The following is a 27,398-nucleotide window of genomic DNA, read 5'->3' on the forward strand; positions in this document are numbered from 1 at the left end:
CTGAATACCACCCTTTATATTAAACAAGATAGCAATGAAAACCGTGAAGGAGACGATTTCTTCTCCTCCCTACTAGACAACTCCAAACCCCACAGCGGAACCTGAGGGCGATAGGAATGCTAGCGGGAGGAAAGTTAATAGCGAGACACTCGCTGCTGCCCAGTGGGAGCCATGGCAACGCGAGCGGCCTACTACGAGAGAGAGCGAGGCAGGCCCGGTTTGATTTAAAGCCAAGCTGCGCTCAGGTGAGAAGCTCGTGAGTTGAAAAGAAACGCGTGCAAACAGTTTATCGCTGGTGTCTCCTCGTTATGGAAAAAGGCGTCAAAACTCCTCTTTCGGTCTCTGGTGTCTCCTATCGGGAGTTTAGTGACCATTCCCCCGAGTTTTCCATTGGCTGTGTTAGGGTGGCAGCCGTTTAACCTGAAAATTATTATTGTTGTGGCTGTTTATATTAGTATCGATCTACCTTACAGGGCCGTTGTGAATATAGAAAGCTCAGACTGTTGGTCCACCTAGCTCAGCATGGCCTACGCTGAGTGGCAGCAGTTCTTCAAGGTTTTATACAGGGGTCTCTTCCCGGAGACACCAGGGACTTGAACTTGGGAGGTTCTGCATGCAAAACAGATGCTCTATCATTGAGCCATGGGCCTTTCCCACAGGAACAAGACATGTAAAGCATTCTGGACATGTGGTGAAAAATAATTGTAATAATCACTTATTGAGAGAGTCCAAAGATATATGCTAACAAAAACTATGTAGGGTGTTTTTATCCCCTTGTTGTAGGTGATGGGGCTAAGGCTGAGAGTTGGTTGTCTAAGGCCATGTGGTGAATTTCTGTTGGGGAAAGTCATTAGCTTACTGTGTGTTTAGTGTGTGTGTGGGTTCATTGGAGCTATCTTGTAATGACTTTTAAGAATCCATACAGCGTTTCCATAATACTTCACAAACATCTTGCTGTCCTACAGCAACCTTGTAAGGTAGGTCAGTATTATCTCACTATTATTAACAGAAGGTAGACTGGCAGGATGGAGCTGAGAGAGTGGCTTGCCGAAGACTACCTAGTGAGTTTAGTGAAACTCGAACCAATAATTTCTTAGTTTGTGGCTTGATCTCTTAGCCCAGATGCAACAGTAGCTCTGATCATATTTTTTTATCTGCTGATGTTTCTCTATCCAGTCAGTACTCATTGCCTCCCACAGTGCAATTAAACTGTATTCAGCTTCAGTAAACTTAAAAAAAACAATAGCATGCTGCTAGTTCTCTGCTGCCCACAGGCAATATAAGGCTGCCCTGTGGGCTGAACCTGCATGGTTCATGGACCTCTATACCATACGCTTGCTATAAAAGTTAAAGATTGCTGTCGTGAGCAAGCTTAGTTAAAAACAAAATTTAGTTGCAATTGATGTGAGTTCAAACCAAACGGCTTTAGAACTGAGATACAGGTTTTTTATTTATGTATGTATGTACGTATTTAGATCATTTAGACCACACTCTGCAGCCCAAAAGGACGGTTGTGTGTTGAAAGTATTACCATTGCATATAATTAAGCACTCTGCATATTCTTGAAGTACATGTTGTTAAGTACTGTTGAACTTGTCCTATCTCTCTCCAGGACTTTGCTATCAAACCTATTTATTGCTTTCCTCTCTCAGGCCATGAGACAACGTTCCTTAGATCCCTCCATTGGTTCCCTAACCTTCCTTTTCCTTTCCACATCCAGTAAACGCTCCTTGTCCTTACATTTAGGCTGGAAGTAGAAGGGCATTTTTTCCTTTTACAGGCCAACGTAACTACTGTATTCTATATTGTAATGTATTAAGGGACTTGATTGTAGTGATTGGCTCACCTGCCTTGGTTTCACAAAGGGATTGGGCAGTAAGAAAGGCATCAGGCGGTGTTTGGCTGATTTGCTTTGATCCTAATCAAATGGAGGGTAGGTACGAGGTGTAATAAAAGCAGAAACCTATAGAAGTAAGTTTGGTAGAGGGAGTACACAAGGAGCATAAGTGGAAGACATCCTAGTAATGCTTAACCATGGTTTACATGTGAACTAGGGCATGGATTAGATGTTTTTGATTCTGTTTTAGATTAACCATGGTTTATCTTTCATTGGAACACTAAACTGTGGTTAATCTTAACTATAGTTAACGAAAACAAGTTAGCTTCATAAAGTATGGTTTGAAGTTGGCTTGTTTCCCCTATCCATAGTTAGGACTAGCTGCCATTAATCTGGGTTTGGATGTCTGGACAGCACCTTGCTTCTGAATGTCTCCTTGTGGCTGTGCTGGAGACAGGGCCATGGTTTAGTATCGCATGTGAATGCAGCCTATATGAAAAATGTATTTGGAACAGATCCAACGGGGACTTAACATTTAGAAAGGTTTTTTTGGCACATTAAAAGATTTATTGTGGCATAAGCTTTCTTAGGTTGGTGCCCACATTGTCAAATGCACAAAGTACTATCCTTGTTATATGCACAGGTGTGTACTGAAAATTTATTTTTTATAGGCACTGAGCAAAAAAGCTATGAAATTCGTGTAGAAGTTTGCATTATTAAAACATGTATGTTGCCTTCACAGTGATTTTCAGAATACTTACACAAATAAAAGTAGGGCTTGCTACCCTTTTTGGACCAGGGTTACATTTCAAATTTTGAGAGAGTGCTAGGGACACTAGTCACAAAATGGCTACCATGGGGATGTGGCATAACACATAATTAGAGAATAGCCTTGATGAAGCTTTTCCCATCGTATTTCCATACTAGAAAAGGCTTGACCTGTTGAATTTCTGCCTGCCATACAGCTGTTAAAGGCACAAGAACCCTGTTTTCCCCCCAACTCTAAACCAAAGCCTAGGTTGCCATCCTTTAGCTAGTTACCTGGAAGTATACCCCATTAAATACAAATAGACTTACTTTTGAGTAGACATGTATACCATTGTACTGTAGGTTAACTATACAGTGAATTCTTCATGAGTCCATGGTCTTTAGCTCCTGCAGATCAGGAGGCATGCCTAAATCTCTTTGCAATGTTTTCACATTTTCTTTTTGAGAGCAAGGGGGTTCTTTAACATTCATTCACACTTATTGTGTGGTAGTATTTGCAGAAAAAAGTTTATAGGCACTCCCTGAACTCGGGCTAACCCAGCACAGAAAAGATGCATCTTAGTTGTTAGGGGAAAAGGAAGGGATTCCAAGGACTAAAAAAAAAGACAGAAGCAGGAAAAGTGCACTAAAAAGGAGGGCAAAACAGCAGCTGTTTAGGACTTCAGGTATTCCTACTGCCTGGTGTCTCAACAACTTGCTCATCAATCCCAGCTTTGACTTCACTCGTTGGCTGATAAGATTGACAGGTGGGAGCAGCCAGGCTGGCTCATTTCACATGAATTGCTTAGAAGAGTACCTGCACATATTTGTTCTACAACTTTATTTCTAGGATGGGTAGAGACTTACTTTTTAAAAATGAAAGCTCAGATTCTGGGCTACCTGCTAGGGGGTGCCAATTCAGGCCTTTGTGGGCACCCTTGGGTGATGGGTTAGTGCCCCCTGAGTTAAAACAATAGAACATGGTCTGCAGTTTAATACAAATATATGACTGCAACACTGGGGCATGCTAAGCTTGAAGCATACCTTGTGATGCCATTGCACTTATGCATACTGTAACTTATGTTTGGGCATTTTTACTTCAACATAAACCACTCCTGTGGCATCTTAAATACTAACATCTAATTTCTGGAAAGAAATGAGCTGACTACAGTTACCCATTCTCAGGTAACAGATTATTGCAATGCCTTCTACCTGGGGTATCTTTGAAAAATGTTTGGACACGACATTTTCAGATGGTTTGTAATGTGATGGCCGTGCTAATGGCATGGATGCAATATGGCAGTGGGCTTCTGGGGAGAGCTTTGAGTTGCTCTCCCCAAAAAAGCTTGCCTGGCCGGGACTCACTCTGATGTCTTTCCAATGGTAGGAAAAGGCTTCTTTATTTTTCCAGGCTTTAAAGTTTTTTAACCTTTTAATGTACATGGTTGCTTATTTGGAGTTGCTGTTTTGTGTTTCGCTTATTTTAATGCATTAATTATTTTATGATGTTTTTAATGTTTTATTGTTAGCTGCCCTGGTAGTGTATTTTAAGGGCACGGTATACAACTAAAATGTATTTCACAAGATCTTAAGATTACATGGGCTGCCATTTTGTGTTTGGTTCAAGCTTACTGGCCCTAAATGATTTGGGACCAGGATATTTTAATTACTGTCTTTTCCTATAAGAACCTGAGGACCTTCCTTGTAATGATGCCTGGCTACAAAATTCCTTTACCAAGCAAATTTGCCTGGGTAATTATTACTATCTTTTAAGTATCAGGCAAACCACCTGTGCTTTTAATTCTCAGTGATTTTATTTATTTATAAACATATTTGTATACCGCTATTTCATTTTTTAAAAAACATAAAAGCAGTTTACAACAAATAAAAACTCTACAGTAGAAACCATTAAAAATACAATAGAAAAAGGTCACTACTGCAAAAAGACATCTTCAGCAGGTGTTCAAAGGTTAAAACAGAAGGTGCCTGCTGAATCTCTGTTGGCAGGGCATTCCAGAGAATTGGGACGATAGCTCTGAAGGCTCGATTTTGATGTTAAACGAGCCTCACCAACTTGGGAGTCAACTGGTGGTGCTCCTGCAGATGATCTCAGTGATGGAGCTAGGATATAAAGGTTCAGGTGGTCCCTAAGGTACCCTGGACCTAAGTTGTTCAGGGCTTTGTAAATTAATACAAGGACCTTGACCCTGGCTTGGTAGTAGACGGGCAGCCAGGGCAGATGTTTTAACGGTGGGGTCACATGTTGTTGGCCATGTGCCCATCAGCAGTTTGGCCACTGTCTTTTGCATCAGCTGAAGCTTCCAAAGCCTGCCCAAGGGCAGCCCCACATGGAGCACATTGCAGTAATCCAGCCTCAAGGTTACCAATACATGGACTACAGCATTCAGGCTATCCTGTCCAGGAACGACCATAGCTGACAAACCAGACAAAACTGGTAAAAGGCATTCTTAGCCACAGAGGATACTTGGGCCTCTAGTGACAAAGATAAATCCAGGAGTACCCCTAAGCTACAGACCTGCTCCTTCAGAGGGAGTGCAACCCCATCCAGAGCAGGTAACTTGTCTGTCTCCCAGACATGGGAACCATCTATCTAGAGAGCCTCTGTCTTCCTTTTGTTCCTGGTGGGTTTTTGTGTGTGTGTGTTGGTATGAGATAGCTTATTTGATAGCTTATTTTTTTTACTGTTAATTTTAATTTTTGTAAGCTACCTGGAGCCCTGTTTTAAGGGAAAATGGGGTATAATGACTGTATTGTGGAACAAACTTTAATGGGCTAATAAGTAGGCTCTACTCCACAAAAGCTTTGTCACAATAAATCTGTTGCATTCCTATGTATGATTACAGAGAAGTGCCACTATGTTCGGTGAGCTTTAGTCTCTAAGATGCCACTAAACACTCTTTTACGTTTTCTGCAATAGTCCATTGCACACAGCTATCCTCTTGGTTTTTGTTTATCATTTGGGAGGCTATGCAGTTACTATTGGTATTGCTGTCTTTCAGACAAATGCCCTCAGAGTTCATTGTTGGCTGTTGGGCTGGCGGTCTACAGCCTTGTAGTTTTCCATTAGCCCTCCACTACCTCATCTATAATTAATTTTTTGCCTTGATTATTTTTAGTTGAGCACCCTGGTGACCATCTGGGCCGACAATCCTGGGATACGTGTAGCAGAGCAGATGGAGCTGAGCTGGATTTGCAGCAGCTCCGTTCCAAACTACTCAGAGGATACATTTACATCTTTCAGCGAAGGAGAGGAGGAAACCTGCAGGCAATACGAGAATGACCCATTTGAATCTTATTACTCTGGAGAGGAGTCAGAATGGCCTGCTGTGACAGATCTGCGTGAAAGTACATGGCAATCATCGAGTCAAAATGATGAAGGTGTGTTAGGCTTCCTGTGCATTTTTATCAGTTTTTCATGCAATCTTACAATTATTGGGAGGAGACTTAAATCAGCAAACATACAAAGGGAAGCAGAGGGCAGGGGGGGCGGGAGACAGGAAAAGGAAAACCTCATTCACGTATAAAACAGCTGAACTCTCCCAAAGTATTGGTTTACCAAGTCAGAATGTTATTTTTGCTGACCCGAGGCTCTTAGTGATACTACATAGGATGCATTACATGCCAGGCAAGAGGTGTAAATGTGTAGTGTGTGATACGTAGTGGAAGCAAGCCTGGGGACAGTGAGGAGACCTGATTGGTCAGGGTCAGAGAGGTGTCTCCATCTTCCACAAGTCTTGGGGTCACCTGGGTAAGTGCAGGGAATCACTTACAGCCCTTTCCTATCCATGTGCACATGAAGCTCTCTAGCTTTCGTCAGACTAATGTAGGAGAAAGTCTACCAGGCAACTAGGAGGCAACTAATGTAGGAAAAGATGACAAATCCTGCACCCACTTCAGCTTCTGTACTTGTGCTGTCCTTTCATACCAGTGCCTTAATAACTACTTGAACAAGAGTGGGGAAGGCTCTACACACATTTTTCTCACATAAGCCCACTCTTAGTTCATGCTGTACAGTCAAACCATTCAGCCTAGGCTGATAGTGGCTCCACAGCCATCTGTCATAACAACAGGGGAGGGTTGACAGGGCAAAAAGTGGTAGCTATTCTGGATAAGCAAGCACCATTGTGAAAACTGGGTAACATAATGCAATCTTAAATATATTTATCCAGAATGTAAGCCCTGATGAGTTCACAAGACCTCACTCTGAAGGATGCATAGGATCCCCGTCCTTCTCCATATCCACTGTGCATTTAATTGAGCATTATTTCCATTGGGTGTTCAGTGGGACCTACTTGCTGATTAGTATGCATATTAGTGAAACCATACGTTTGCAAAGATTCAGAACAAAAATATGGACTGTATCTGAATGTAAGAAGTGTGTTGGCTGAACTGGACAAGCCCCAGTTGTGCGTTAGGTGGCTTTCAAGCTTCTTTCTTTGAAGTCTGGTATCTGGGACATGTACCATGTAGGAAAGTTGCCCTGTGTGAAGGTGATTTATCTCTTTGTTTTCTTTAGAGTTACTTATACTCTCTCTCAGCATTGTGTTCATACGTTGCCATTTTTCTCTAGAAGAAGAGCCAGAGGTTTTGGATTCTACAGCTGTAAGAGAATATCTAAGTAGATGGATTTGTCTTCTGAAAGACAACAGGGCTAGCAAGCAAGCCAAATCTGTCACTGAACCAGATAACAGTGAGTCAGTTTTCAAGTGTGATTTGTAAGCCGATAGAAATTTGCTCATTTATTCATTCAGATGGTCTGTTTGCCTTCAACTCTTTTTCTTCCTGTCTGCAAAGCACTGGTGCAACAGTTTTAACCAAGGACACAACTACAATCCAATGAAATGCTATGTGCATGCAAAGGCTTCTGTTTCCCTGGAGACTAGCATCCCCTTTTTGCTCTTGAAACTCCCCTGGCTTCAAAAGTGCTTTGCAATGCTTTGTTGGCCTGCTTTTTTCGCTCCTTTTTTTGGAAGTGGTAGTGGGAGTAATCTGCCCACTAAAGTTTGGCTCATACAGTAAAGTTGTAGCACTTGTATACATAATCTGTCTTGCTCAGTGACCAAACTAGTAAGCTGCCTTATACTGAGCAAGATTATTTGGTTTGTCTAGTTCGGTACTGTTTGCTTTGAATGACAGTGGCTCTCAAAGGTCTCAGGCAGATGTTCTACGACCAGAGGTCTTTTGAAACACTATTCTTCAATCTTGGGTCCTCAGATGTTGTCAGACTACAGCTACCATCAACCCTAGCCAGTGGCCAAAGACAATGGGAGCTGTAGTCCAAGAACATCGGGGGACCCAAGGTTGAAGAACAGTGCTTTAAAATAATGAACTGGAATTGCCAGGGATTGAAGCTGGGACTTCATGCACACACAGCATCTGCTGAGCTGTGGCCCCTTCCTCCAGGTCACACGTGAACTTCATGGCTGGGTGTGGATTTGATCCTGGGTTTCCTACATGCAGAACCAACACTCAGATCACTGTGCTGCCATGGCTGCCTTTATATTTCTGATTGGATATTCTGCCTCCTAAAATCCTCTAATAGGCATATATGAGCCACGAAGACATGTATGCTGGGAAAAGGTACGTTGGTTTCTTTTGCTGGTGTTGCCTTTGGAGGCTTTCTTGGCTTTTGGTCCCTATCTCAACTGCTTTGAAAGGTGACTTTTGTGTGATGTGGTGTGATCTTGTTCTCTCTGTTCATTGTTGGCAGTTTTTGCTTTCTGTTGTATTTGGATGCTTGCCAGGTTTAAGTGTGCACATTCTTAGAGTGCTTCCAGCAAACAGTTGTTCATGATAAGTCTGATAATCACATGAAACAAGGGCTTCAATTAATCAGTTGATGAAAATGCAGCTGGTAGATTGGGGGGGGACCTCTAGTCAAGCCACACCTACCCACCCAACACCTGTTGTCATATACGCCAGGTGTGGGGCAGGTAAAGACACAGCTTGGCCAAAGGGGGCTTGCAAGCACCCTGTGTGGGATAAAACAGGTCACCTGATGTCAGTGCGTTCCTCCCATCTGCCACACAAGGCCCCATTCCTGTGCTAAATGTCTAGACCTAGCTGCATGGAAAATATTTTGCTGGTGGAAATGTATCTCCACTGGCTTCATGTACGTTTCTGTGTACAAAAGTCTTGATTTTAAATTGTAAAACCTCTACAAGAAGCAATTTGACCACATGAGCCAGCCTACAGAGATCCTTCTTCAAAGGTGTTAAAGTATACTGCCATAGGTTTCTTGACTTGGTTTTTTGAGCTTCTAACGAAAGCTTTGTATTAAGTAGTATTATATTTGGGTCAACCAATATAGCCTTAATCACATCCATAGTATCTTGAGACTGCATCTCTGAAGGCAAAACAATAACGACATGTGAAATGACTGTAGATGCTTTTATGTGCTGAAGTCCAAAAATGTATCTCTTGAATTTAATAAATGCTGGAATCCACAGCCACAGGAGCCTCTTACAATTTGTTTTATCTGCTTGCAAGTGGTGGGGATAACGGTGTAATTGTTTTATGCATAATTGAAGATTAGCTGCAGGATAATTTAAGCCCACTCACTAAGCTTAGGAAAACACAGCAGCTTGTCCATTTGAAGTATTACTTTTCAGGTGATGCTGCCAAAATAAAATGAAATAAAATAAATCTAGCCTTTCAGTGATACTGACTCAAATGTTTACCTTTGAAATGCCCCAGATAGCAGTTCCTCACCCTGGTTCCCTGAACAAACACATAAAAACCCTACTGACAACCCCCTTGAATTTAGCGGGAGTGGTTTGTAATATCTATTATTAACTGTGGATTTGGGATTTCCATTGTTCCCAGCGACACATTTTCTCTATTCCCCACTTCTTCTTGTGTATGTGTTTTGTAGTGTACTGTAACTGTATTTTTATTGAAAGTTGTTAATTTTTTTAAAATAATGATATTACCTTGTTATTTATTTTTTGTAAATTGTACTGTTTTTATTGATAGATATTTCTATAATTGTGTTTATTTTTTGTAAGCCGCCTTGAGGGCCTTTTAATAATAATAATAATAAGCGTAAATCCAGTTCTGATGAACTCAAAAGCATGTTGACTGGTCTGTGACAATTCAGTTGGTCCTAATCAAGGTATTACCCTATTGTGGCTTTTAGATTTTTTCCCTAATAGGCCGACATGAATGCTAGCATATTTTGCTATAAATTACAAATAATGTGAAATACTGTCTGCACATGCTGGCTTCTCTGTAAATCCTGTTAATTTTGTTGTTGTACAGGAGCAATACTAGGATAATGTCCATAGTAGGAAGCACTTACCTGCTTCTCTGTTCACTAGAGATGGGGAACCTGCAACTGCAGATAGCCCTCTGGGTCCCCTTCTGACCACCAGCTATTCTCTGGGCAAGGAGGGGAACCTGTCTCTGCAGAATTGTGTTCCTTGCAAATATGCAAAAAATAGTCTCTGGATTTTGCAACTACAGGCACACAATTTTTGAGATGCAATTGCATTTTGAAATTTGAGGCTTTAAGTAGCTATTTTAGTAGAAGGTAAGAACAAAAAGTGAGGCATGCAGTGCAGTCCTAAGCAAGCTTCTTCAGATTTAGGCCTCTCTAAGTTCATTGTGTGTTTAAGATGGAAGCCTACATTCCTTGCTTTAATTCAAAGTCAGATTTTGATTCGGTGACACATAATTCTTTGGAAGCAAACACTTTCATTTCCTTTTTTGTTATTTATTTTATATATTTATTACATTTATATACGGCCCCATAGCCAAAGCTCTCTGGGCGGTTTACAGCAATTATATAGTCTTTACTAGTTTTTAAGCCCACTCCTTAGATGTACTCCCATGCTGCAACAAAATCCATGTGGTCATTGAGTTATAAACTGTAAAGCAAATTTTGAAATGTAAACACATGAAGTATTGCTTCCCTGAACCTACGTCCAGTTTCCGCACTGAAGAAAGTCACCAGCTGGTTGGGTTCCTGACTGACTTTTGGATTCAGCTTCGTGCTCTCTAGTGCAAACTAGGCACAATCCAGCCAAAGTTAGGCACTCATTAGGTTCTCATTTGGGGATATTAAGACTGCAATCCTAGCAGAGTATCCCCACTGACCATAGTTGGACTTGCTTCTGAGTAAACATGCATAGGACTGCACTATTGGGTATCTACTTTCAAGTCCCATTCAACTCTGAAGGGCTTCAAAGTGTTTCACTTTGGCTGGATCATGCCCAATATGGATTGGGTCATTTGTCACTAAAAAGAATGGTGTGAGTGAACATGACATCATCCTGAGCAACCAAGCATCAATGACTCTGGAATGGTAATCAGTGCTAACAGGTGGGTTCCTTACAGAGAGGCACATGCCGTGACATTTAAGCTTGCCACCCTCGGCAGGAAATGAGCATCCAGGCATGTTTTTTCCAAATATGGGTTGGGGAGCAATGACATTAGAAGAAGAGGAACTGTTAAGCTTACTCGTGTACGTTGCTTTGTTCTAAGTGCCATAGAGCTTCTTGGGTGCCTTGTGTCTCATATGTCAGTGGCTTAAGAACAGTGAAAGATTTACTTGAAACACAGATCCCCAAAGGAGAATTTGTTTGCTTGTTTATATATATAAAAAATGTGCCGCTTAATCTACTAAATATCTATAAGCAGTTTACATTAAAAAAATAAGAATACAACAGTGAAATTTAATAAAAGACAGAGAATTAATTAGAGTGGGTCCAAGAGAGCTAGGGATAAACATATACATTTTAAAGAGGCATTTAAAGGTCATGACTGTCTCCACCTCACAAATTACCCGAGAGAAGGTATTCCAGAGGTGGAAACCAATGGAGAGGACTTACTCCCTGGTAGGGTATTTGGGAGAGCAGGCTTTTACTTTCTAGTCCCTGTGCACGCTGGGGTTCAGCGAACCTCAGAGGCTCCTGAATGGCAGTTGGATGCGGCAGAACTTTACACTGGCTTCTCTGAGTTGGATTTCTCTGTAAGTAACTAAAAAACTAGAGCCCTCCAATAAAATGATCAACAGACTCTTGCAGCAGGACTGTGCAGTGGGTCATATTAGAGTTTCTCTTGTCCCCTGATAAAAACCACATTTAAAAATGTGGCACTGACTCCATCCCTGCATTATTGCAAGGGTAGTATCTGTTATTTACTGGAGCTTTGTTACATCTGCCCTCTACAAGTTTTAGGGGTCAGGCATTATTAAAGTGTGCTAGAGAAAAGGCTTTCCTGAATTTAGAGACAAATATGCAGTTCAATAAGGCATCCCATTCTTAGAAATGGAAGCTGGCACCCAGCAACTTGGGCCTGGGTTTGGACCTGAGCAGGTGCAGTTCACCAGTCTGATCCCATAGCTAGGACTGTGAGCATGTGGCCCTCTTTAAAAAGCCCAAATCTCACTGATGGCATACTCAAAAAGGGGAGAGGGAAGGCTGGATTTAGTCCTCTCACATCTTCCACTGATGTGCTATTTCAGCTATTACATAATGTTTATATGCCTAGGCAGCCCAGCTACTTCACACAGATATACTCTGTTGCATTGGAGCCGTCCTTTCCTAACAGTGGTTTTGTTTAATGGAGTCCCTATTAACATCCTAGATCTAGAATTTATTCTCTGGGGGGGGGGGAAATCATGTGTTCTGCTCATGCATATTGTAATGCCTGATTTAAAAGGACTCAAATTAAGCAATTATCTGAAATTGTTCAAATTAATGTCTGCATCAAGGGTAATTTCTGTGTCACTTTTATTTACCACATTTCCATTTTCTCTTCGTTACCGCATATTCTCTAATGTCAAGCATTTAATTTTCTTCTGAAACGCATACCTTTCGTTCTGTTCCAGGGGTATTTCTTTTCAGTTTTTTTTAATGGAGAGGCTTGTATTCTGCATTTGATCATAGTGAGTATTGCAAGCTACCATTCTTTGGGAATACTAATTCCTGATGACAGGTTGTATAGATGAGCCTTCTCCTGCCCTTCAAATAGTAATTGATAGTTTTGTTTTGCTGGTGCTATATTGACAGGAATTACTGAGGTATCTGAGGAAGAACTGATTGCTCTACAATCGTTTTGTGCCATCAAGATTAACCAGCTGTGTCATGTGTCAACCTCAACACCATTGAAGAGGAACAAGCGTAACTATCAGAGGCATAGATTCACTTCAGAAAAGCCACTGACATGTGATTTGAACTGTACTGTCCCTGAGCAACTAATGAACAGACTCCATCTGAAAAATATCAAGGAGACACTGAAACAGGTACTAAAAGAAGGAATGAGTCTATCTTTAGTTCCAGGGAGTGAAAAAAAAAACCCTATATCATTGTCATTAAATGAGAAAGTTCTTTTCATAACAACAAAACCAAAACGGAAGGTTGAACATTGTCTTGGAGCTTCTTTTTCCATGCATAACTAAAAAAATCCATCTTTCAACCAAATTATTTTTGTTTACCATCACATAATCTCACAAGACAACTTTTTCCATTAGTGCTAGTCTCAACTCTCTCAAACGTTTTCAGCATTGGTGGTATTATAGTTTGTTTTTTAAAAATGGAGGTGAAGCAAATGTGTGTTGTGATCAGTGACATTGACTTAAGCTTTTCTTTAGTGTCTTTTTTGTTTCAAACTACTTTTGAGTATGAGCAAGAATACTCTGACTTCATCTTTCCAAAGGACAGTGATGGTGGTGCAGAGCTTGTTTGCTCATCCCTGCTCTCCCTCATGCAGTTTTGATCTTAGAATCATAGAATAGTAGAGTTGGAAGGGGCCTACAAGGCCATCGAGTCCAACCCCCTGCTCAATGCAGGAATCCAAATCAAAGCATTCCCGACAGATGGCTGTCCAGCTGCCCCTTGAATGCCTCCAGTGTCGGAGAGCCCACTACCTCTCTAGTAATTGGTTCCATTGTCGTATGGCTCTAACAGTTAGGAAGTTTTTCCTGATTTCCAGTCAAAATCTGGCTTCCTGCGACTTGAGCCTGTTATTCTGTGTCCTGCACTCTGGGATGATCGAGAAGAGATCCCGGCCCTCCTCTATGTGACAACCTTTCATGTACTTGAAGAGTGCTATCATAACTCCCCTCAGTCTTTTCTTCTCCAGGCTAAACATGCCCAGTTCTTTCAGTCTCTCCTCATAGGGCTTTGTTTCCAGTCCCCTGATCATCCTTGTTGCCCTCCTCTGAACCTGTTCCAGTTTGTCTGTATCCTTGAAGTGCGGAGACCAGAACTGGATGCAGTATCTTATGAGGGATTAAATACCCAAATAGCACTATAATAACACATCCTTAAAACAAGTAGGTCTTGAATGCAAATCAGGAAAATCCAAGTCCAGCTCTCTAATATCTGATTGGGAAGTCAAATGCAGTTATGAGTTTCAGAGGTGTCCGTGAAGGATGCTCTGGCTTCTGGCCACATACTCCAATCCTTTTCAGAGCGATGCGGTGGGATTAGAGATGTAAAATTTCCAGAAATTTTGAAGCCATGAAAAAAACAGTTTTTTCCTATTTTTTCTCCAGAAAAAAAACAGATTTGGGGGGAAATTGAAAAATATGCAATACTTTTTTTTAGCACTATTTACAGATTGAAAGTCACTTTGTTAGGAGCATAAAACATGTATAAATTGATTTGCCCACAACATTATCGCATTTGGTATATTGAAAGTACAGTTTATTCACACAATAATTACAAATTGAATTTTACTTTTTAAAACTTGAGTTACAAATTGGGCTAGAAGCTGCTGAACTCTAAGGAGCCTAGCATCTCTTTGGTTTTGCCAGTTTATGAAGTGCAGGAAAAAAAAAGCAATGAAAACAGAAGAAACCATTAACATACTTATCTGTTTATTAAATTTATATCTTGCCCTTCCTCCCAAAGGAGCCCAAGGTGGCTAACACACAAGCAGTAACACATCTAAAAACATAGTGTAATAATGTAAAACAAAGGAAATTATGTATTCTGAAAATTATTATGTCTCCTCCACAGTGACAGTAAGACACAAATTTCGAGAAGCTAGAAAAGGCTTTAAGCACTTAATTAAAACAAAAAAGAACTTGGAATTGAGACAAACATGGCAAAGCCTCATTCAGGCATCTAAATTAAAAGATTCTACTCAATTTTGGCATTTAATATCCCAACAATGGCCTAAATCTAACTTCAAATTTGATTGTGCCATTGCTCCAGCTGACTGGGAAAAAATATTATGCCACCCTATTTCAAAGCAATATGCCCAAACCTGAGAGCTTTTCAGACATACCTACTGAACTCCCTACATGGCCTCCTGTTACCTCCGAAGAAATCCTGGACCTTATAGCCTCCCTCAAATTAAATAAGGCCCCCGGGCCGGATAATATACCCCCGGAGGTCTTTAAGTTGAATGCTAACTGGTGGGCCCCCCTTTTGGCCGCCCTGTTTACCAACATTAACTCCTCCATGATCATCCCCGAGGGCTGGGGAGCTGCAATTATAATTCCCATCTATAAAAAGGATCCCACTTAGAACCAGCTAATTATAGACCAATAAGTCTCCTAAATATAATAAGATACATGCTACTTATTTATATAGGAAACTTTCAGACTGGGTCATTCAGATGGACATTCTAGCACCGGAGCAAGCAGGTTTCCGCACCGGTCGCTCTCCTGGTGATCATGCTTTGGTTTTGCAGCATTTGACTTCTAAGTATAGCAATATTAATGGGAAAGCCCTATATACAGCTTTTGTGGACCTAAAAGCGGCCTTCGATTCCATCTCAAGATCAAGACTCTGGTTAAAACTACAAAATTTGGGAATAGACAGGCGCCTATTAATATTGATACAAGGTCTATATCAAAACACTTCCTTACAAATTCGTTGTAATAATAAAGGCCACCTAACGAAACGAATTCAAACCTCCAAGGGTGTTAAGCAAGGATGCATCCTTGCTCCCCTATTATTTAATATATACATAAACGCCGTAGTATCTACTATCGCTCCAATTTCATAGCATCCCCTGATTCTGGCCCATACTCCCAGACCATGTTTATTATATGCAGACAATATAGTCTTGCTGTCACAAACGCCGATAGGCCTCAAAAGACTATTAGCAACTTTAACATCTTTTTGTCTTGAGGAAGACCTAATAATCAACCTCCAAAAAACCAAAGTTTTAGTCTTTACTAAAAAAAAGATTAAACATGTCTGGAGGATTGATAATTGGCCCATAGATCAGGTTAGTACCGTTAGATATTTGGGAATTATTTTTCATGCATCAGGTTCCCAACAACAGCATATAAATTCTAATCCCGTTCCGTGCCCGGTAATTCCGGGCAAAGGGGCGAGTTTGCGGCCACAGCCGAAGCCAGGCCGCTGTCGGGTGGGCGTGTGTGCATGCGGCACGCCAGCGCGCCATTGTGCCATTGTGACACGCAGGAAGGAGGTGGGGCGGCTGAAGGCCATTTAAGGCCACTCCACCAGCCTCCCGCCCTCCTTTGAATTTTGGCGGCAAGGCCTGCAGAGCAGTGAGGCCTTGCAGCGGCGGTGGCTGTGGCGAGGCGCAGGGAGCCTTCCGGCGACCCGCGGGAGGCTTTCCAGCCGGGGCGAGAGTCTTTGATGTGCCGGGAGGCCTTTGATGTGCCGGCCTTGCGGCGGCGGCTGCAACGGGGCGCGGGAAACCTTCCGGCCGTGGCAACAGGTCCGCGGTGCGGGGGAGAGGCCAGTGAGGCCGACACCGAGCCTCAGGCCCAGACGAACTACGCTGGGGGGAGGAACGCTAGCCGAGGACCCGACCGACAGGTAGCCGACGCCGCACGACGACGACGACGAGGAAGAGGAGGTGGTAGCCGCTGCCTACCGGCCAACCGTCTCCTCGCCGCGGAGCGAAGGTACCGTTGTGTTGGGCTGCCGGGGCCTTGCGGCCCGCAGCTCGCCAAGCCCGGCATGTTGTAGTACTTAGGGAGGCCTTGGGGCTTCTGTTTATCCGGGGGATAGTGTTGGCGGCAGGTCTCTGCCTCGCGCTGGGTTTGAGGTATGGGCCCCCGAAGCGTCCTCAACCCCCGTGGTATGTGGTGGGTGACTGTGGCTGGGTGAGGGACGGGCGCTTGACCCTCAGGGTGTGTCCTCGGGGTGTCTTAACACGGATTAGCCAGTCCCTTACGTGCCGTGCTGGGTGGAGAAGTGGATTTTTCCTTCTCCACCCCGCCATCCTTTCTTCTTTACCTTCTGTGCTTCCTGCTGAAGTGCGTGGCTCTAATCGACCTTTGTGATTATGACGATGGAGTCAAGAACTGGGAGTCAGTTTTTGGGGTCCCAAGCTGTGCCTGTGCGACATCAGACTGCTCCTTGGTGGTTCCTACTTGGGGCGCCTAGCACTGTTGTTCTTCTGGGCTCTATGTAAATTCAGTTTGCTTAAAAAGCTTGGAGATCTTAAACCTGCTTGTCAGGGTTGAGGAAAGGAGGGACCTCCTTAAATCCGGAAATGCTGTGAGTTCTTTTTCAAGGTAGCTTTTGAGGCTATGAACAGCCAAGAGACTGTGGTCGGGTTAGTTAAGCCGGTTTCTTGGTACTGCAGAAATGAAAGCGTATTTGCTTTCTCTTACAAAATTGCCCTGCACACAAAGAGGCCCAGCTTGAGTCAATGTAAATACACAAATAAATCTAACGCTTCTTAGTTGCTAGGTTCTTTTAATAAATATAGAAGATGGGTAGGCCTGTGCCTATTTTAAAAGCTTGAGTATTGCAATAGTAAATATTGAGGTTGAGGATGATTCATAGCATTCTTTATACAGGGTGATTGCCCCTTTCTTAAATTAACTAATTTGATAAATTTTAGGTTATCCCACTAGAGAACACACACAAATTGGTGCAAGGTGTTCTGTAAAAATACAGTGTACCTATAGATATGTACACATTGGTACTTTTTAATGGGATTTGCACAGAGTGATTTATTTTGGATCTTGTAAATTTGGAGTTACTGAAACTGGTATTACCAAATAGTATTGGGTATAAAGTGCCATACAAGTTTTGCTTCTTAATAAAATGTAGTTATTTAACATGACATTTATGCACAAAACGATAGCAAGAGGAGTGAACATATATGGTTTATAAATACCACAAGGGAGAGAGGTGGTATATTAAATTGGCAAGTTTGCAATCTGATCTAGCTTGTATCAACTGATTCAGTTCTATAAAAAAGTATTCTGTATTTGGGTTGTATTACAGAATTGTAAAGACATAATAAGCTTTTGTGTAGAGAGGTACAGAACATCAGAAGCTTCCCGTTAGGTCTTCTGTGGCCTTGGGATATGTTTCCTTTTTAACCATAAAGTACATGAATCAACCATGCAAAGGGAACTCATCCCCCCTTTTCACTGTCAAGAATATATGAATCTTTCCATCAGCTAAGTCCCATAAACCTCTGTTCTAAAACCCATTTAATCTGTGATATTCTGAGTAAACACACATAGGATTCTGCTGTATGTGTGCAATCACGTGCACCCTTCCAGGGGAAGAAGTAACGATACACTCGGGGATTTTCTCATAAGTAAGTATGCATAGAATTGGTCCAATTCATATTTCTCTGAGTAAATTATTTAAATATAATGGAATTAATCACGTGCAGGCTGCACATTTGCTTGCATCTTCTCTTTAGCTAGTTTACAAACTGGTCTGTAGATAAGGTGCCCACCTTTTTTTTTTTACAGGCCTCTAGTCCTGTGCTTTTAAGAGTCATTTGATCTGCAGACATTAGAAGATGACATTGCTTAACTCCATGCCATCTAATAACTGCTGAATACGAACCTGCTATTAAAGGCCAGGGCTCCTCAAAGGAGCAGGAAGCAGCCCCCAGCAGAGGCTGCTCGAGAAAAGTGTCCCTTCCCAGCTACGCTCGAGGGCTATGGACCTTGCTTGCAGACTGCCCAGTTATGGGGAGACTCATTTATGATGTGGTTTTTCTTTATTATGCGGTTTTCCGGATCCTATGGACGCACTGGTCCAGGGGACAGTTGATGAAGACATACAGTTGGGCAGGGTTATTGGCCTCTTCCCATCATCCCCTACCTCTGCTCTCTCAGTGCCCCCCCCGTATAGTGCCCAAAGTGGCAGTGGGCAAAGACTACCTGATTCACCATCCGTCATACAAGTGGGGTCAGTCAGTGATGCCTTATGGGCAAGTGTGGCAGCTGATCTGCCTGCATTGCCGGCTGTTACACACGGTGGATTTTGAGCTGCTGAGTTTTGCCCTTTAAGTCAACTATGCAGCAGAGCATTACCTAGGGGCTGCTGTATTCTTGCATGGAGCGCTTCAGCCCCTTCTTGGAAGGGACAGTCAGGAGACGAGAGGGCTCAGAAGCAGTGGGGCACTACTTTCATGATTTACAGTTCACGGGTAGGGCAGACTTTGGGTGCATGTTAGCACCTGATGGCACAGTTTATAGCGTAGCTATGAACTGGGGGGGGTCCTTTGGCAGCTGGGGAAAGGGAAGATCCTGCCCCAGTGTTCACCTTCCAGGGTATTAAGACTGACTTTTGGACCCAGGGCTGCAGGCTGCCCTGGAAAAGCTTGAACTGTTGCAGATCAAGATCCTGGAGTTTTCAGGGGCTGGGGAAGGTGTTTGCTTCCTGCCCTTCAGGCGTTGGGGGCCTTCTACGGTGGGGGTGATGGTGCCATAACAGGGATTTCACAGCCTTACCACAAGTTCAAAGTTTTTGGCTGCCTTATGTGCCAACCTGTGGTGTGGCCCCCTCCTTTCCTGCGGCGCGTCAATGGTGTTTCAGTTAGAGGAAGGACCGACTCAGCTAGTCCCATACCGCATACTGGGAGATGGGGGAAGGGAGTCAGAGATGGCCATATGCCTATCTGCTGCCCCAGCATGCTCACCAGCTATCAGAGGGCAGGAGGGGATTCCTGGGAGTTAGGGGCTGGCAGGGGCTATGCAAAGTGTGGCCTATTCCTATGAATCACGTGCTGGAATTCATCACAGACGGTAGGAGTGTAGCTTGTCTGTCAGTGTGTCGCAAGGTAGGCTGGCAGGGGGCCTTTAGGACCATTCAGATGTCTTGGGATATGTCATGTGCTGGCCAGCTGGCCCATGCACACCCCCATACCCCTTATCCTCATCCTCCATGTTCACCTGACCCGCCAGGGATTGTTGATCAGGGAGGTGCCCTGTGACCATCATGCTTCAAAGCTCAGCAGTTGCATGTAGCGGCCCTCACACTTAATTTGGAGCCTTCCGGATGGGGGGGGGCGAGGGTGTTTGGGGGCCAGGTCAGACTTCCAGGCAGACCAGGGGTACAAGAGTCAGTCCACATTATTTTACCCTCCCCCTGGACTGGACACTTCCCCATGACGGCGTCATAGTGTTTTTGGCCTGAAGCTACAGGCCTGGTTGCCTGATATTCAGGGGGAGGGATCTTCCCTTATAAAGTTTCAGTCTAGTGTCGCAATGCCCTGGAGCAGACCCATGGGGGGTTGAGGGACATGCTCCTCCGGAATGGGGGTTGCCTACCCGGCAGTGGAATTGCCTACCGGGAACGGTGTATTTGGTTTTGGTATATGCAGGTGCACGCCGTCAGGAGGTGGAAGTAGGGGGCGCATGGAATACATTCACTCCGGGGTCGAGTCTGAAGGTCCGGGACCCAACTATTCACGATTGTTTCTGTTTTGGCAGGTTGCTGGACGGGGATGGAGCAGATGCGCAGCCTACTCTGCAGCCATGGCATGATCTCATAGGCTGGCCTTGGGGCCGCAAACGCACATTGGTTCACAACTGGGCCTCTGATGGTGGGCCACGGTTTGGTGGCTGGGCCGACAGAGTATGCGCTGGAATGGTCTCCTACCCATGTCGTTCCAGCAGGGTTCAGGGCGGAAGGTTCTTCAGGTGGTGGTCATTCCCCTGGGTGGAATTACCTTGGTTACTGAAGGGCAAGACATGTGAGGACATGCAGTGAGGCCACAATAGCCTCTGGTCGTCTGCTGTGGTCAGACAGGAAGGGCAAGACCCTCAGTGGCAGGCATGTGAGGACATGCAGTTGAGGCCTCGGTAGCCTCGGGTCGTCTGCTGTGGTCAGACATGGAGGGCAAGGCCCTCAGTGGCAGGCATGTGAGGACATGCAGTTGAGGCCTCGGTAGCCTTGGGTCGTCTGCTGTGGTCAGACATGGAAGGCAAGGCCCTCAGTGGCAGGCATGCGTGGACATGCAGTTTGTGGGGTAACGATGGCATCTTCCTGATGAACCTGCAGAGGTTATTGGGTGTGGGGTAAAGGGAGACTAAGCAGAGGCTTGTCCCCCTTTTGTGGCAAAGAAGTGCGGGAAAAGGTTTAAAGGGAAAGGGCAGCTAGGTGACACCTTTAGGCACCTTTGGGGGCGATTGGCGGTCCGGGGGCCTGCAGCTCAGGGCTATACGGTCCGGGGGGCAGAACACGGGCCGCCTTTGGGGCCAACGTGCCTCATCCGCTCGGAGTTTCACGGCTCCGGGGGGCGGTGATGCGGGTTGGACCCCCTACACATCTTCAGGGTGTGGCCTGAGCTGGGGTCTGGCACAGGGCAGCCCCGGGCTCAGGCAAGGTTTAGTCGCCCTATGGCTGCAAGCAGACTTTGCCTGGATCATCAGAATGCTCCCGCACTTGATTTCCCCTCTGCAGGTTCATTATTCTAATTGATTCCGTTTAATAAAGTGGCCCATGATTTAACCCAATGAATGGTGTTTGTGTTTTATTTCGGCAATAGGCCGCAATCTGCTAAATGCCAGACGTACAATAAAATCACTATTATCCTTCTACTATACCAAAGGAGGCAAATCAGTCCCCCCGGCAATTAAGGTCTTTCTGGCCAAAATAATCCCCCAATTTACCTATGGAACCCAGATTAGTACATTTATGAATTTCACAAAACTGGAAGCTACCCAAAACTCCTTTTTAAGAGCTATTCTAGGAGTGCCTACCTGTGTACCTAACCACATTCTAAGATTGGAATGTGGCCTCCAATCTATAGAATCATACATATGGAAGTTGAGAATAGCATACTGGTTGAAGCTATGCTTTAACCCCTTAGGGCTGGCCCCCCTTGTTCTTTTTGACAATTACCATTCTTCGTGGGTGACACTGATCCATGAAAAATTATTAAGTCTAGGGCTCTCTCCTTCTTATATATTACAATTGAGCTTCGAATCTGCTACCCAGCTAGTTAAGCAAAGGCTGAAAGACATCGATTTCCAGACTCACTTACTTCTCATCAAGAAGCAGAGATATAACCCTAAGTTCTGTACACTAATGACATACATGTCGACCCTAGAGCTCCCTAATTATCGCAGAACATTTACTTTAATGCGCCTTAACATCTTACTGTCTGCCATCCTCACTGGCAGATACAATAAAACTCCCTACTCAGAGAGAATTTGCTCATGTGATATTCAAGAACCTGAAACTAATGAGCATGTTCTCCTTCGATGTACACATTATAAGGACTTGAGAAACCAAATAATTGCACCTATCTTACAACCTCTTCCAGGAAGGGCTCAGACTTTTTATGTAGACTATTTATTAAGTGACCACTTACCAGAGGTGACCTTTGCAGTCGCCAAATTTTCTGCGGGTGCTATCCAAACCAGAAAAATAATAATGAATCATCTATCTGATAATCAAACTGTTTAATGATTTTAATTGAAGCTAATTATTTTAATGATTTGAATCAATCACCGATTCTGATAATATTTTTATTTTTGTATTGTTGTATATGAATGGCTTTTGGCTTTATTAATAAAATTCATTCACTCATTCATTCATTTATTCACTCATTTCCATAGAAAGAGCTGAGAAAAAGAGGGTAGGGGAACCAACATACAATTAATTTTTTGTCTCATTTTCTCTATCACTGTTGGTTTCTGCTGTGCTTTCTCCCATTCTCAACCCTTTGAGACCTAGCCAAGAGGACAGAAACAGATTCACCAACTATGCCAACAAGAGGAAGCTCACAAGCAGAGAAGGCACTGGAACATTCCTTCTCTTGTGTCAATGGCAATGCCTCCCAGAGTCAGAAATACAGCTGGCTCTTGTATTTGATAGTTGTACTTTCAGTGTACAGCTCAGGATTTGCTTGTCCTCAGTGTACAGGAATTTTAATGATCTGATACTATATATAGTCTTATATAAAAGTCTTCCTGTTTGTTTTTTGCTCCCATTTTGTGGGAGTAAATATATGAACACCTTGACTTAAACATTTTATTCATCATTCTAAAAGAAAATATATCATAATCCATTTTTTCAATTTTTTGAATAAAACAAAGCTTTGGGGAAAAAAAAATTCCGGGTTCTTTTGGTGCGCCTTCACCTCTCTAGGTGGGATCAATGAGCTAAGTAAAATGCAATGCTACCTTTCCCAGTAAATATGTATTAAGAACTCTGTGGTATGTATGTGATGATCTTATGGAATAATCTTATGCATGTTTACTCAGGAGTAAGTCCCACTGTGTTCATATGGCGTTCACTGACTGCTTGTATGCTACCAGGCCAGGTTCAAGATTCTTGTGTTGGTGTACAAAGCCCTGAATCACTTGAGACCATGATACTTTAAGAACTATCTGAGCCCTTATGTCTCAGCTCAGTCATGGAGATCATCTGGAGGAGCATTGTTATTTGTCCCCTGTTATAGAGTCCAGACTGGCCTCACCTAGAAGGCAGACATGTAGTGTTGTCAGTTTTGTGCTGTGGAACATTCTTCCACCAGAGATTAAGCAGACATCCTTCCTTCTGACTTTCATGTGTCTCTTAAAGCCTTTTTATGTGAACAAATCTTTGTAGCTGTTTAATTTTTATTTTTGATTAGCCAGTCATCTTAGTGATTATATTTTGATTTTTAAATGATGTTTTATGTTAACATTGTACACCACCCTGATATTTTATATGGTGGTCCAGAAATACTTTTATAAATAAATATCTTCCTATATATAGTATATATATTTGCATAAGTTGTGATCGACTTGGAGGCACATAACAACAAGAAGCATCGCACTTACAAAAGGGGAGCTTCGGCAACCCCTGGGGGAGGGGGGAGGGCTCTGGCGACCCCTGTGTTTGTTTTTCTGCTCCATTCTCAGGGCATTTTACAGTGCACTCCTCACCATGTCTACTCAGAAGTAAGTCTTACTGTGTTCAATAGGGCTTACTCCCAGGCAAGTAGGACCACAGCCTTAATTGGAGTTTCAGGATTTCTTTACATGGTTTCCCTTCTTTAAAAAGTTAGTTTTTATATTTACCTTTGGGGTGGAGAAAGAACCAAAAGTTTGGGCATGTTTGTTTACATGGAGAAAAGACTGGTGTATACCAATTTTTGTAATGTGATAGCTTCAAAAAATAAGATTAGTCTCAATTAAGTGAAACAGGTGTTGCCACTAGGCAGAGTATTGCATGAGGAAAAATAAATGTAATTTTGCATAAAAAGTAAGTTGGGATTGCTTATTGCTCTCATTCTACGCAAAAAGTTTTTATCCAGTTTGCAGTATCTTGGAGTAGCATATAGAAGGTGCATATAGACATCATTTTCATGAATACAGTCTTGGTTATTTGTCTTTCAGATAACAGATGCTGAAATGCACCAACCTTCTCGATGTCTTCATTGTACCAAGAAAAGAGCAGAGCTGGCCCAAGATATTTTTCTCCGACGAAGGAAGACCTTGATGGAAGAGGTTTTGCTTCAAGAGAAATTGGAAGAATGCATGTATACCAAAGTAAGCTGTGATTTAAGTGAAGAGAGATCTTTTAGCAGCCTTGCAAAAAACTGCAGAAAGTTATGCGTTTGGAAAACTTTTGACTGGCCCAAGTGTTCACATATATCTTGTCTTAGGAGTTTTTGGCACAATGGAGGAAAAAGTGAAACAAAAGCTAAGCAGCTCCCTTCCCCTTGTTTTGAGGAGGTCCTTGCTCATCTGGGCACCTCCAAGGGATATCTATTTACAAGCCTGCAAGCTACGTGGGACTCTTTGGGTGTAGTCTTTCTCTCTCTGGCCACACATTCATTCACTTTTTTATGTGGCATCTGCACAGTGTCTTGAACAAAATTTTCTTATTTTTCCCTGTTCAGCTTTTGAACTGAAAAAACAAACAAAACACTGACTTTTCTTTAACTCAGTGAAATAGCTGTTGTTTCCCGAAGTGTAGATGGCCAAGTGCCCTGCTATACTAGCCTGTATAGATTGCTTTGAGCAGCCTTTCCCAACGTGATGCCTTACAGCTATTTTGAATTACAACCCCCATCAGCCCAGCCAGTATAGCCATGCTCTGTGGGTCCGATGGGAGTTGTAGTCCGAAACAGCTGGCAGGGCACAAGTTTGGAGAAGATTGTTCTAGACATAGGATGCTCCAACCATTTCCTTCCTTCTGTATGGTCTGTCTCTTCCCTCTAGGAATTGATTATATCGTTTAACCCTTCTATGCCAAATAGCATTGCTTTTATATCCATTTTTTTCTCCACACCCCAAATTGCAGGGTGGATGGGAATCATGATCAGAAGTGCAGGAAGTATTTAACCCTTTCCCCCCAACTCCCCCCTCCAAATTTGGCATTGGAAATTGGGATTGCCACTTGGCTGTACAGTTTTAGAAGTCTGGAAGCAGAGTTGCTATTCTACCTCCAGATTAAAGCAAAATTACATGATTAAAGCAACATTTGGGTGCTGCTAAGTTGCCCACGTCTGGAAGCACCCTGAGTGTTACGTGTAGCTTGCCCTCACCTATGGGAAATGTAGGAGCACATTTGGGCTCATTTGCCAATGCAAGAATTTGACACAGCATGTCCTTGATCTTCCTTTAATCCCAGTAGCTAAAAGGATGAAAAATCTGACAATCCAAAACTGGCTTTTCTGTAAATTTTGCTCACTTGGTTTTTCTAAGAAGGCCAAGCAGCAAGCTATGGTAACAACTTTATGCAGATGGCTTATACACATGGTGTATTGGATTATTTGTGTTTCCTTGGAGAATTCATACAAAGTGATTGATTTGGGCTTACATCTGTGAAGTTCACATTTCTCTCAAATGAACTTTGTGAGTTCAACACTGAAATCCAAAGTAATTTTTTCTCTCTCCATAACCTTTCAGTGCAATCCAGGCAGTAACATTCTGCAAGATATAAATGGAGAATGCACAAAATGCTCAGCTATAGTTACTATGGGCACAGTCTATAAACATATGAACCTGGCACGTATCTAATGTTGCCCAGACACAGAGAGCCTTGCTCTCCTCAGTTCAGGAATTTTGTAGATAGAAACTTTGTTTGCTCGTGCGTTTCACCGCTGTGTGTTTCTCACTGTTACTTAAAATATATGTCGCTGACCTGGATAGTGGCCTGTATGTGCTTAATCTGTTTATATTGCTTGCTCACCACTATCCAGAGTGCTCAAGGTGTAGGGAACAGCAGTGAAACATTGAATGGAAGAGTGGGTGTCTGGTCGAGCCTCCTGTGTTGACCATAGCAAAGAACATGGTACACGAATGTTAAACAGTACTTATGCTTAATCTCGGTATAGTGCTTTCAGTGTTTAAAGCACTTCACATGCATTATCTAGTTGCTGTACATAAAGCAACTCTGTATTATCGTCCCCCATATTGCAGATGCGGATGGGCACTGAAGCTGAGAGAGAGTGGCTTACCTAAGGCCACCTAGTGAGCTCATGGCAGGACAAGGATGGGGAACCTGTGGCCCTCTAGGAGTTATTTGACTTCAGCTCCAACATGGCCAGTGGTCTGGGATGGTGAAAGTTGTAGTCCAGCAACATCGGGGGGGGGTCACTGGTTCCCCATTCCTGTGGCAGATGCAAATCAGAGGCTTTTGGATCCGTAGGTCAGTCTCCTAGCCGCTATGCTGTGAAGGGGAATATAATTGCTTTTATTCTTCCATAGCTTGAGGTGTATGTAGAGAAATTGTAGCCACAGTGACTGTCACCATGTCATTATTAAAGATAATGGCAAGAAGTGTTTGTCCAAAGAGAAATACCTCATCATCTGTTTCTCTCCTAGGATGCTCTCACCCTCATTGGAGAAATACACAGAAGTCTTCCTAAGCTATCCGAAGATCCCAAGAACATTTGGCAGGAACTGAATGAGAGCGGTTTGAAAGCATAATGCGTGTTGGATTATGAACATTCATGAAAGTGGAAGAGGCACATAGGCCACACAAACTGACCTAAGAAAGATATAATCGTTGATATTTGACAAGCTATTCTCTGGACAGATATGCCTCTTGCAATTGACTGGATTTCCAGGGTCCAACTTGGCATCCTGTAACAGAACAATATGCTATCATCTAACTAAATCTGTTTTTCAAATGATGGAAGGGGACTTCATTCTTATTATTTTGACAAGCCATGGGTATAGTGTTTGTGAATTTCCTTTCAGGATTTGGGAGCTACTCACAGCTGCTTCCACCTGTAAGGAAAACAAATGGCTCTGTTTTTCAAGGCAGGGAGAAGTAATTATTGGGTTTCAGCTCAATCTCTGCCAGCTGCCACTGGTTAAATTGAAAACTGGAGGCCCAGGTAGAAGGGGGGGGGGAGAAAGTTGCAAAGGAACAGCAGAAGAGGTAAAATGGAGAGGTTTTTTAAAATGTATATATATTGTTGAAAACAATGACAATATGAACTGGAATTAATCCATAACCCAGAGGACTCCAAGACAACAAGCAGGGTTATTAAATTCGTAATGTCAGTTTGCGGATACTGAAGGAAATAGGGAACAAAAACAGTTGATATAACTGGAATAAAATGTCCAGATGCTATTTCTTGTATTTTCTTTTTTGAATGGCAGTGTCTGGTTTGAGAATTATATTACATATGTTTTGTTACGGTG

General features: G+C 43.0%; 1 protein-coding gene across 8 annotated transcripts; it reads left to right on the top strand.

Moving 5' to 3' along the window:
• The first annotated feature begins 86 nt into the window (after positions 1 to 86).
• Positions 87 to 27,398, top strand: C16H8orf48 (chromosome 16 C8orf48 homolog). 8 transcript variants are annotated; one of them, XM_061598886.1, is made up of 6 exons: positions 87 to 245; positions 5,722 to 5,983; positions 7,176 to 7,295; positions 12,619 to 12,851; positions 24,135 to 24,287; positions 26,571 to 27,398. In XM_061598886.1, the coding sequence occupies exons 1-6, from the start codon at positions 117 to 119 to the stop codon at positions 26,673 to 26,675; spliced, it is 1,002 nt and encodes a 333-aa protein (XP_061454870.1). In that variant the 5' UTR covers positions 87 to 116; the 3' UTR covers positions 26,676 to 27,398. The 8 variants fall into 8 exon arrangements, with proteins under 8 accessions (XP_061454870.1, XP_061454871.1, XP_061454877.1 ...); XM_061598887.1 differs by having other exon boundaries at positions 7,179 to 7,295; XM_061598892.1 differs by lacking the exon at positions 87 to 245 and adding an exon at positions 268 to 338.

This window comes from Rhineura floridana, chromosome 16, assembly GCF_030035675.1.
Source record: "Rhineura floridana isolate rRhiFlo1 chromosome 16, rRhiFlo1.hap2, whole genome shotgun sequence".
Lineage (NCBI taxonomy): Eukaryota > Metazoa > Chordata > Lepidosauria > Squamata > Rhineuridae > Rhineura > Rhineura floridana.

What these genes read in the sequence shown, in the direction of transcription:
- C16H8orf48 (XM_061598886.1), top strand. Translation starts at nt 117, where the DNA reads ATGCTAGCGGGAGGAAAGTTAATAGCGAGACACTCGCTGCTGCCCAGT. An exon ending in TGTCACTGAACCAGATAACA is followed by an intron (nt 7,296 to 12,618) that starts GTGAGTCAGTTT and finishes CTATATTGACAG; the next exon opens with GAATTACTGAGGTATCTGAG. An exon ending in AAGAATGCATGTATACCAAA is followed by an intron (nt 24,288 to 26,570) that starts GTAAGCTGTGAT and finishes TTTCTCTCCTAG; the next exon opens with GATGCTCTCACCCTCATTGG.